Raw genomic sequence first — 11,530 nt, 5'->3', positions numbered from 1 at the left:
GGCAGAGAATCCGCGGTGCGCCTAAATTATTGACTATAGCGCTGTTAGAGGCAAAAATTTCTATTTTTTCCCGTAAGAATGTCATATCAATGCCAGGCAAAATCATGTTCATTTGTCAGAAAACCCATTACAAGTCCGTAGATACCATTATCTCGGCAAATAAAGCGGCAAAACAGCTATTTTCCGGCGAAAAAACAAGCCCGACACAACCGGGTCGCCATCTTGTTTCATTTGGTGTGCACTCACGGCCCGACTCTCGCGAGACTTGATATCCTTATACCATTAGAGGGGTCAGGTGACGAGATCTCGCCTTCAAAACTTGTGCAGTGCGAGCCTTGCAGTGCAGTGTAGTGCAGTGGACCTAGCGCGACCGGTAGTCATACACGATGTTTCCATCTGGCCTAAATTTGGGGGGAAACCAAGGAGATAAATATCTTTATCAGCCACAAATATTTGATTGTTGGCAAAAGTTTGTGTTTGAAAAGAGATCCTCCCTCATGGCCCAGGAGCGCGCAGGATAGGGAAGTTTGGCAATGCCTGACTGATATGATTTTCTACTAGAACTCCTCTAAGGAAAACTTGGGCAGATCGCTGTTGTGCAGACTTTTTCATTTGTTCAAAGGTCAACTGAAACTAAGTTGTAGATTGTTTTGATACAGTTGAAGAAATAATTAATATTAATAGCAACGTTTCAACTCAAGGTATTTAGACATTTGTGTAGCATTATTATTAAATAATTATAGGCAATTCCAAATAGATTCTTCCCCTTGTTTTCTACTCTGTCCTTTTTCCATGAGCTTTTTTTATTGTCTTTTATTTTTTTATGAATTATTTTTGTCAATGAAACTACTTCAGACATGTAGTGTAATACCTGAAAAGTTGTAAAAAATAAAGAAGATTGTCTTCATTGTTGTGGAAAACCTGTACCTTTAAGTTTAATGTTAACAAAATGGTTTGAGTAGCAATGTTAATATTGTTATCAGTTAAGTGTTTTTTTTTCCAAAAAAATAAAAGGATTTCATTGTTGCAATGATAAATGCATAGATATATGTCATTTATATTTTGGGCAAGTGAAAATGACCAGGCACTTGCCCGATAGGGTTGGATTTTAGAAAACTTGTCCAACCCTGCAGAGGCCTAGGAGACCGACATATCAGTCAGCCTGGCCTAACGACTGAGATGAAGTGACTTTGAACACATTAAAGACAGTTACTTTTAAAATCATTGTTTGGTCTTTCATTTATCACAATTCTTTTAGTACAAATGGTGAATTTAGATTTTTTTTCTATGATAATGAAAGAATTATTAATTGTCTGCTTAGGTACATTATTCTCTTGGCTTCTAAATTAAAAAGTACTTTGCGCGACCAGATTTTTTGTCTGCGCGCCCAAATGTTTGCCTGCGCGCCTAACTTTTTGAGGCTAGGAGCGCATGCGCTCCTAAGCTAAAAATTTAGTCTGGAGGGTTGCTGTACCACGTGTTCAGGCAAATATATTCGTGTAAAAGAGTGTTCATCAACTTCATGGTTGTCTTTTCATAATCCTGTCACTCTTAGTGTTACACCAGGCTAATTTTGCATAAATATTGTCTGTTCAAACTGTTCTGTGGATGACTTGATCTTGTTAAAAAGAAATTACATCATCTTATATACTGCTTAGCCCAATTTGCATCGGATTACAAGCAGCTTTACATCTGCTGAGCACTTAATAATATTATATATGTATCAAGGTGACATTTCTATTATTTAAAAATAAGTTTGTAATAACATGAATTGAATTTGTTTATATTTTACTATTTGCGTCACAGGTTTTTCGACTGTTTTCTAGTTGGGGTCAGTAGAGCAGGTCAGGGGTTACATGGAGACTTGACATGTAAATCAAGTTTATTTCACCCCTGTTGTAGATCATCATGTCGAGGTATGGGAGAGATCCGCGCGACCAGTGTCCCCTGGACTGCAAGGTCTACGTGGGGGACCTGGGTACCCGCGGGAACGAACGGGAGCTTCGAGACATCTTCAGCTACTACGGCCCCTTGAGAAACGTCTGGGTGGCTCGCAATCCGCCGGGCTTTGCGTTTGTGGAGTTCGAGGACCCCCGTGATGCTAAGGATGCCGTCAAGCACCTAGACAGAAGGTATACCTCAGCAGCTGCCATGACATGAATATGATTTAAACACTTATCAGATACAGTGCCAGTGCATCAGTAGAGCTGCAATCAAACAGTGAATATTTAGCAGTTGCCCAAATATGGTTGCCTTTCTCCTTGAGCATGGACATTTCTAATGATGGTGGATGGAGGAAGTCAAAGAAAAATAGATGTCAGGATACAAATTTGCTTACGACATTTGACAAATTTTGATTGCAAACCTTGCTTCTTCTTTTGTCTTCAAGTTTGAAGGACAATCATGTGATTGATTTTTTTTCTTCCTTCAGAGAGATCTGTGGAGCACCAGCCCGTGTGGAGATGTCCACGGGTAAGTATATTTTGTGTAAGAAAGTCATGTACCTTCCCAAAAAATTTCTTCAACTTATTATGAGTTTATTTTGTAATTGATAAACTTTCGGTCACCTAACTTCCTAGTTACCAAGTCCTAACGATTTGTTCTTTTTCCTACATGTCAACCACCATCCTGGCTGTATCCTTCACAACTTCAGCTCGCCAAGGTTAGGAGAATCTTTACAAGATTTTTGTGCCATTTTTTAAAGTGTCTGTTACCTGGATTTGCTATTAGCTACTGTAAATCACTTTATAGTCGCGGTAACAAAATTTAGAAGTCTGAGAAAAATGGACATATTCGCAGAACTGTATGTTTGCGGTGGCGACAGGTGCAGAAGAAAGTTGGCAAACTATTTGTTCGTGGTAATGATAAATTTGTGGCACAGAAATGACATGCGAAAAATGCAAATATAAAGTGATTTACAGTATTTATTTTGAATGTCTGATTTTTCCATACTTGTGCATGGTACACAGAATGCACAAGTGTGCTACCGGCTGCAAAATAATGTTTGGTGTGCCCTGAAGTAAGAAGTGAGCCTTGAAGCAGTCTTCTTGGCAAATGGAAAATTGTTGGTGTCTCTGATGGCCAGATTTGTATTTTGCCCAACTTGTTTCCATTTTTCCTCTATATGTGATGCCCCCACACTGACAACACCTTCACTTTGGATGAACACACATGGTTGCAGCAAGGGAAGGTGTGGATTACTTCGCATTGCTACACACCCACCCTTAATGCACAGTGCACTGGGACTATCACAAGACTGTGCCAGCATATCACAAACTTTGGTCAGACAGCCTAAAGTAAAGGGAATTGTCTGATGAACTGTTTCCTAAAAGACCATTTTTATGTGTACACCATGAAATGTTTTGACTGTATAAATCAATGTCTTCATATCTGCTACTCTGAAACTAGCCTGTGGAACACAAACACATTAAGTGAAAGGAAAAGGATGTTGACATATAAAAGTTACACTGTAACCCATATTTCTGATAGATTTAGGAATATTGATATCTAGGCATCTATAGGGTACCACTATTGAATTGTGCAACGTCTCCCAAAAGACGAGGCATTGACAGTGACACACATACACTCACTGATAATATTGTTAAATTTTCATTGAACAGTTGAGAGGTTGCTTATTTTGCTTACCTTTGTTTTTGTTTCCCCTCCAATGTGACGGCCGTGTATTGACAACATATTCACTTTGGATTACACATTACAGCGAGAGAAGGTGCGTACGCAAGCTAGACATACATTTTGTGCATTTAAGCATATAGGTTAAACGACTTTGTATTCCTTGTTGGATACGAAAAATAGTGGCAAGGTGACAAGAAATTATTACCAAGCTAGAACATTTACATTTTGTTCATTACTCTTAAACTGAACTAAATGAAAACGAAGACGATCATTTTGATGATGCTGATGGTGTATCTCTGTTCTAACAGGAATGGGAGGTGGTCGACGCTCGCGATATGGCCCGCCGCCTCCGTACTACCGTCGTCCCTTTGACCCACTAGACCGTTGTTACGAGTGTGGCGAGCGCGGACACTATGCCCGAGACTGCTACCGCTACCGCCGCCGGTAATAACACATTTCACACTCTTTCTGCGATATACTGTTTACTAACGTAGCCATATTTCCTGGGTTATTTTCAGAAGCTTGCTTTGTGGCTCTTACCGTAAATTGTTCTCCCCCCTCATGTACAGTATTAGAACATTCCCGTCTTATGTGTTTGGTGAACATGTAAGTAGACTTTACTCTGCATGGCTTACAGAAAAGTCTGGGGCCTAATCTTGTTTCTTGTTTGGCTAACTGTATTTTTGCTGCTGGCAGAAGAGAGTGAGTATTTAGAACGACCAGGCCATGTTGATTTGTTACCTCATGTTTTACATACTGGTAAAGTGCTTTTTCTGTAAGGTTTCCATCCCATTTCTAAAATGTTCTTGTTGTCAGCTTTCAGCATTCTATTGATGATGTAAATCGCTGCAATGTGGTAACCATGATTTTGAAGTAATGACATTGTTGATGATTTGCAAAAAAAAAGACACTACATGAATGACCCAAATGAATTCTAAACGGTGCAATATACTGAAGAAAAGCTTGTGGCATTGGTAGCCAGTTAAGTAATATCTAAGACTCTTGATGACTTGTGATATGAGAACATTTTGGACATGGTAATGGTTGCCTTACATCTGTATGCGCATCTCTTATTGCACATGAAATATTTTTCTTTTCTGCATACTTATTATACTTATTCTGTGCCACTTGGTGTAAAACTTGCAGGCGGTTTTCCTCCTTGAGTCAGTTCTCCACACGCACCACATGAGTCGTTGAAAGTTCTCCATGTACCTTCTGTGGGCGCCAGGCGTGTGGCACACTTCCCTGATCGGCACTCGCCAATCAGCGTAGTCTACATCATGTGATCGGCGCTGAGCCAATCAGCATACAGTTGTCGCCACGCTCATGATCAGCTAGCCAATCCCAGCATGTGTTCCTCCCACACATCCACCAATCCGATAAAGTCGACCATCGGCCATTCAGAAAACGGCTCTCAAGTCAGTTTCGGCTCAGCCGTCGACACATTCGGCCCTTGTGTGAGCCCGAGTTGATCGACCTACTCACCCAGCATTCTACCATACCGTTGATTATGTGTGAGATTGTCCGACAATCTGCACTGTGCAGTGTTACGACAGTAGATTCGACTCCAGTAAACCAGGTGCCATATACTGTCTGTAGTTAAGTTTGCTGCAGTTAGGGTAGGTATGTACTGCACCACCTCACATCTTATACAGGTTAGCCACATGGCTAAGAACTATACATAAAAGTAGTTTTCAACTGTTTTTTTTTTAAACTAAATTTGAACAGCATGATGATTTAAAGACGACCAAAATTTTTTGGCAATTTTACAAAATACTGTTTTTGTAGAGAGAACACTGTTATTTTTCCTTTCTTGTAAAGAAGGAAAGATAATTTTTGCTGTGAGGATGGGAGGTGGTGAGATGCTATGAAAATTGCTTGTCCCTGCAGTACTGAATGTTGTGGAAGTTTTGTACAGCTACAGTTGACAGGGAGCACTTGTGTTCAGGCTGATTTGAACATAACTCTTGTCTGGTCGAAAGGCAATAAAAAATACTAATTTTGGCTAAGCATTGTTACCAACAAGATGTTGATGTTCACTGCATCCAATGTTGTGCATTGTTATATGCTAAGGGGGTTTCCTTGGTACATAAGTAAAATGTCACCAAAACTTCCTTCTCTAAAAAACATGCTGTCCAAAAATATACCAGTAACACTTTTTAAAAGGACTGAATGATCCACATTCTTTTTCTGAACCTGTGTCTTCTCTTTGTCTTACAAAAAATTCTCTGGATAAATTCAAGCAGTGCCAGTCTGAACTTTACAGATCATTTACTACAACTCTTTGACCCAAACTATCTTCCTGAAATCAATCTCTTACTTTTCCTTACTTCAAAACTGCCTACTACCTAAAAGACCTCTCCTTTCAATCACTGATAAAATTGTGACCAATCTGGTTCAGTCTTTCTACGAAATCTTGTCACAAGGCCCTTTGGGGGTATTCACTACTCAAATTCTCTTTACTCACACCACTAAAGTACGACGGTGCATGTAATTCTGTTCTACACCACACAACCAAATCTTGTTTCATTGGATCTTACTAAACACGTATTCATGACAGCATTGAAGTTCGCGCTGAGGCCAAATATGACTATTGCTGTATGCAGTAATCAGTTGTCAAAGTAGTTTGGGGGAATCAGTTTTATATAAAGACAGGCGTAAATGTTGCTTTTGACTCCCGTGTAAGCTACTGCAGGTCCATGGAAGAAGGCCAGGCCCAGAAAGGTTGACAATGTCATGCGAATGTTCCCACCGTTAACTCGGGCTGAGCTGACGGTTTGTTGTGTCTGTGCCCCCGACAGGAGCCGTTCTCGCAGCCGTGACCGCCGCCGCCGCACGCGGTCCCGCTCCAGGTCCCGCAGCCGCGACCGCAGGAGGAGCTACAGCAGGAGCCGGTCTCGCTCGCCCTCCCGCTCCCGCAGTCGGAGCCGCAGCAGGTCCCGCCGCAGCAGGTCCCGCAGCCACACTCCACGCAGCAGGTGGGTAGATTGTGATAAACCACTTATGTGGATAGGGTAACAGAACGGCATTGTCACCATGTCAAATGGAAAACTTCATACAATTGTCGTTCCAGGTCACAAAACTAGTGATTGGCACTTTGTAAAATTGTCACCTCTTAAACTATCATAAGCATCATGGTGTAAATTTGGTGTTGAGCTTTCTTGCAACTATAGACACTTAATAGATGTTCACATACTTTATATAAAACCTGTCTACTTTTGCCCAGTTACTATTTTTGATGATATAGACAGCCTTTTTGAACAGCAAAAATCTCACAAAGTTCTACCCATTTTCTCCCCAGGTCTGGCTCCCGGCGCGAATCGCGCTCCAGGTCAAGGACTCCAGAGAAGCGCTCCCGTTCCCCGTCACGTGGACGCAGGTTAGACAACCCTCCTCTTACCAACATGGATAGTTCTGCAAGCCCCTAATATGAGTATCATTTTAAAGAAACCATGTGTTTAACATCCTGTTTCATGATTGCCTGGTGGGTAATGACCATTACAAATGCATGTGAAGTGGTAGAATGTAGTGATGAGGCTTTGAGAGTATGCAATTGCCTCTTTAACATCGGTGCAAATGTGTAAGACCATCTTCTCTGTTGTTGCAGTGGCTCTCCAGACAAGCTTAAAGAGAACGGAGTAGATGATGTGCAGAAGGAAAACGACGACTGAAGCAAGCTACCTCCTCTCAGCTCCAGGCCAACTGGAACTGCAGAGAGACACAAACCTTTACCACATTTCATCTTGTAAATTTAGTGTAAGTGTTAAAAGAGTTGGTCGGGCTGTCGGGAGACCTTGGTAATGAAGTAGACATGAGCAGGCCTCTGAATCACAGCCCCCTCTGTAGCAAGAAAAAAAAAATGTAAGATAAAATTTTGTTTTAAAGAAATATGATGTTTGGTATTTCCCTTCAACTGTGTAAATCCTGTGGAGGATTGTGGAGTAAATGTGGGGGTTCAATAACCAATTCCATCAAATGTTTTCCATTGTGAAAGCATGCTACCATCCACTGGAAAACAACAATGTCAAGAAGGAACAAAAAAACGGTAATCTTGATTATTCAATTTGGTGGCATGAAAGTTTTTTAAGACTTGAATAAGAGGAAACAGTCGTAAAAACTTTTTCCTGCCACCATTTTGAAGATTTGGTTGAATCTCTGTGAGATGTCATTGTTGAAATCCTTCCTCCTCCAAGGATTTACTCTGAAAAAGGGAAGAAAAAAGAAGTTGAGTATGAGTATGACTAGTGCTGTACAAACATAGCTGGTATTGTTGGATTAAAGTGGTGAAAGAAACCTTGAAAGTCCTTTTGCTAGCAGAGCTGTTTGGCCCTATATTCCTGTATATGGAGGTGATGGCATTATATTATTGGAGAAATGTATCGCATATATCCGCTAGCTTTGGTATTACCTGTGCAGCTAAGGGATGAATGTCTAGTTGATGCTGAGAAATCATGCGATGCTACAGTTGAAGCCAACTTTTTTGAGCATTCATAAAAATGTGTCTAGTATAGTACATTCCATTACCTGTAGTTCTGCCATAGTCTGTCAAGAACAGTAACTTCCTCTGACCAAGCTTGTCTGCAATACTTCAGCCGGAGCTTCTAAAATAGATACTGGAAGAGACAAGTTCATCATCTTGAATTACTATTTGAAGTTTTCTTTTGGTGAATATGTGAAATTTATTAGACTGGTAGTGATATTGTGACAAATAATAGGTGTAAGTGGAGTCATACCGTGAGATTTCCTGTATATGGTGTAATAATAACTGTTAGTTGGGTTTTGTTATTTCTGTATAGGTGTTCCATGAACGTTAGTAACAGAAATTTCTGCAACTAGCTCTACACTTGTCTGAACCAGCTTTGGAAGCAGTTTATGATGTAGCCTTCTTGTCCAGTGATTTTCTGTTGCTTTTTCGAGAAGGTCCTTCTATTTCTTACCGCCAGTGCTTCGTCCGCTGTTTTTGAATGTTTGATGTGCTTTTAATAAAGATCACCAGATATCTTTGTGTGTGTATTAATTGTGCAACAGGTGAGGCTGCATATGCATGTGGAAATGAGGGGGGGTCAAATTATTGTATGGGATACTATTCGTTACAGTACACCGAGTTATGACGTGGAGCGAAATACTCGCATGAAACGTTACAAGTAATAAGAATAAATGAAAAGTTGTGTGAAACCAAATATCAGTAATCTGAACTGAATAAGTAAGCTATGAAGCACAGATGATTAAAAATATCTGACACCATGGCCCTTTTCTCACTAGGATAAAATGAAATTGGATACAGATGAGGACAATTATGTGTGGGGAAAGGCCCTCAGTAATTTAATTCCCAACCAAGACATTCCTTACGTCCACATACCCCGTATCTGTTCTTTTTTCGGCTGGTCAAACCTGGATAGGGAAGTCCCAAGTGTAACGCTCCCCAGGGGGCGCGAGTGTCGTGCCGACTTCGGAAACACTTCGGGCCTCGTCGGCTTTCCGAGTAGTCCCGAGTGCCGGTCGAACCGACGGACGGCCATTTTGGAGTGTGGGGGTGCGTTAGGTCAGGAGGTGAGTTGTAAACATGGCTTTGTGCTCCATTCTACTCTCGTATTCTTCATGACGCTGAATGAAAAACTATTTATAACAAATCCGTGCATCATTTAGCGGTATGGTTGTGGAGTTACGCGTAAGAGATACACCGATATCTGGATGGAATATAGGTCGCGTTTCGTGACGCCCTCCCCAGGCTTTGGTGCACCGGGCCGAGGCCCCCTGTAAAATTTTAAACCGGCCTTCGCTTGCCAATCTTGGTTCCTTTTATATTCCTCAAGTCACTAATTTAAACGACTAAAACTTGAAGGTAACCCATAATTGACAGATACATTAAAGTGAGGCCTAGCTTTGCGAGGGAACTACCTGTCAAAAATTATGCGATGGGCGTTCCGCTATAGAGCATGGGGGAGGGGGGCAGCCATACAACATGTGTAATAGCATTCGAAAATTACTATTATACAGAAGAAATTTGTAGGATCTTATCATATCTCCTATGCATGTTGATACTGATATTGAATCCGGGAGATACTGATATTGAACCAAGGTTTTAAACTTCCATGATATAACCCCATAAAATATTACACAGATATTTCAAAACAAACAAAATTAATACATGTAACGTTATTATGATTATTTACATAAGTAAGCCTTGCGCATTCATATTGATTTTTTAGTACTGAGTATTGTTATTATGTAGGAATGTTAGAATTTATGTCACTATATAAAATCATAATGACCTTGCACATATCTTTGATTATGCTCACTGCTCAGCTGTGTTTTTCTATGTCTTTGATACAGTATATAAACATGGGATATGATGTTTATTTTTGTACTGAATATGTTTGTTTGTTTGTTTACATAAGACCAGGGAGCAGTCTTCAGATACTATACTGATATTACGCCAACCAGCAGGGATTAAAAGGTTTGTACTTACAAAACTTAAGCTTATCTTTATTTGTCACTTTCACTGTTACCAATCCTTTTTGTTGCACATCTTCAATATTGATATCAATATAATTTGTATCTGGTGGAAGCTTTGGTGAATTAGGCATGATGATAGGCGGTAACATCACATATTAGTACCCTCATCTCACATTATTGTCTCACTCTGATAATTACAATATAATGATTTGCACTCTTCCTATGAATGATTGTCTCTCTAATCTAAACAAAAGTCTATAACAACAATTACAATGTATGGTGAACTTTATCAACTTTTGGTGGCTACAAAACAGTATCAAATTAGGAAGACTTGTCTATCAAATTGGCAGTGTCCAATATGGCACTGTAGTCTGGGTAGCGAAAAATAAAATGATACAGACTACTAATACAAAAAGAAGAAAACCTGATAAAAATGTATATAAACATGTCAAATATGAGATGGAGCCTAAAACTCTGCTTGGAGAGTACTAGTAACTAAATTGAATGTCCTTGACATATTGTACATTCTTGTTATCTTGTTATTCTGGGTGTGGTGGTTGTGTGCACTGCAGTGTCCTAGCTATTTTACACACCTGATTACCTCTACAGTATAGACAGGCACTCTATAGTCTATGCAGCTGCTGTCACGAAAATAATTGGACAAGAATTTCACCAGTAAAATACATGTATCAATCATTTTATACCAAAATTCATTGCATCATGCTGACTGTCCAGGGCTCAAAGTACAAATGTACTGGGTGCATATGCACCTTAGTGCAGGTAAAATTGGAGCTGTGCAGGTATTTCTGATGTCTACACGCACCTAACCTGCACTGTGTTTATATACAAATGTACGTAGGTGTATGCAGATTTTTATTTGTTCCATTCACTGTTACCACCCATGAAGTATAAAAGAAATGATTGCAATAGTTTCTGAACAGTTTTAATATGGTCCATTCTTCTCAAAGTCTGAGTGGTGCAGTAGCCTTATTCCCAGATGTGACAAGTTGCTTGGCATAAAAGACAACAACCAACTTGTGCTGTATACCTACAATGTTGTATGTACATGTACATGTATAATGATCTTCACTCCCAACATCTGCTTGGAGATAAACCGCTGGATAGATCCCATGCCAGGACATCTGAAAGTCACATTCAACTTCAAAGATTTTCATCCGTACATTGCACATCACAGCCAAATTTGGCAATGAAGGATATAGAGTAGAGAGATGACTGTCATATTCTAAAGCGTGTTTGGCAACCTTTTGGCACAGATAATGCTTTCATATTCAACGTATTTGAAGGTCACAATTTCTTTCATGGGCATTGCAAATTTGTGACACTGCAAATATACTTTGAAGAATGCACAGCAGTTTTTTGCAATTTGACCATTGTTGGTCATGTGTCCCTCTACTTGTGTCTGGAGCTGGTTTTGTCATGG

General features: G+C 40.1%; 2 protein-coding genes across 4 annotated transcripts in view; both read left to right on the top strand.

Annotated features, from left to right (window-relative positions):
- Positions 1–1,876: 1,876 nt before the first annotated feature.
- LOC109472367 (serine/arginine-rich splicing factor 3-like) lies at positions 1,877–8,634 on the top strand. Of its 2 annotated transcripts, XM_019772069.1 has the most exons (9): positions 1,877–2,132; positions 2,432–2,472; positions 2,654–2,662; positions 3,182–3,190; positions 3,719–3,727; positions 3,942–4,077; positions 6,435–6,611; positions 6,935–7,012; positions 7,241–8,634. In XM_019772069.1, exons 1-9 carry the CDS (start codon positions 1,909–1,911, stop codon positions 7,302–7,304), a joined length of 747 nt encoding a protein of 248 aa, XP_019627628.1. In that variant the 5' UTR covers positions 1,877–1,908; the 3' UTR covers positions 7,305–8,634. The 2 variants fall into 2 exon arrangements, with proteins under 2 accessions (XP_019627628.1, XP_019627629.1); XM_019772070.1 differs by lacking the exon at positions 3,182–3,190.
- A 491-nt stretch (positions 8,635–9,125) lies between these two features.
- LOC109472370 (serine/arginine-rich splicing factor 3-like) overlaps positions 9,126–11,530 on the top strand; it is an 18,113-nt gene continuing 15,708 nt past the window's right edge. The window contains exons 1-2 of one of the 2 annotated variants that reach the window (XM_019772073.1): positions 9,126–9,183; positions 10,032–10,090. The gene's annotated coding sequence lies outside the window, so the exon portion shown is untranslated. The remainder of the gene's footprint in view (positions 9,184–10,031; positions 10,091–11,530) is intronic. The other variant, XM_019772074.1, reaches the window with a different exon arrangement.

This window comes from Branchiostoma belcheri, unplaced genomic scaffold, assembly GCF_001625305.1.
Source record: "Branchiostoma belcheri isolate BF01 breed outbred unplaced genomic scaffold, Haploidv18h27 scaffold270, whole genome shotgun sequence".
NCBI classification, from domain to species: Eukaryota; Metazoa; Chordata; class Leptocardii; order Amphioxiformes; family Branchiostomatidae; genus Branchiostoma; species Branchiostoma belcheri.
The sequence above is the reverse complement of the archived record's forward strand: the minus strand, read 5'-3'. Positions and strand labels throughout refer to the sequence as shown.

Coding starts and splice junctions, on each gene's coding strand:
- LOC109472367 (XM_019772069.1), top strand. CDS start 1,909: ATGTCGAGGTATGGGAGAGATCCGCGCGACCAGTGTCCCCTGGACTGC. Junction 4,078..6,434: donor TGCTACCGCTACCGCCGCCG/GTAATAACACAT, acceptor TGCCCCCGACAG/GAGCCGTTCTCGCAGCCGTG. Junction 6,612..6,934: donor AGCCACACTCCACGCAGCAG/GTGGGTAGATTG, acceptor TTTTCTCCCCAG/GTCTGGCTCCCGGCGCGAAT.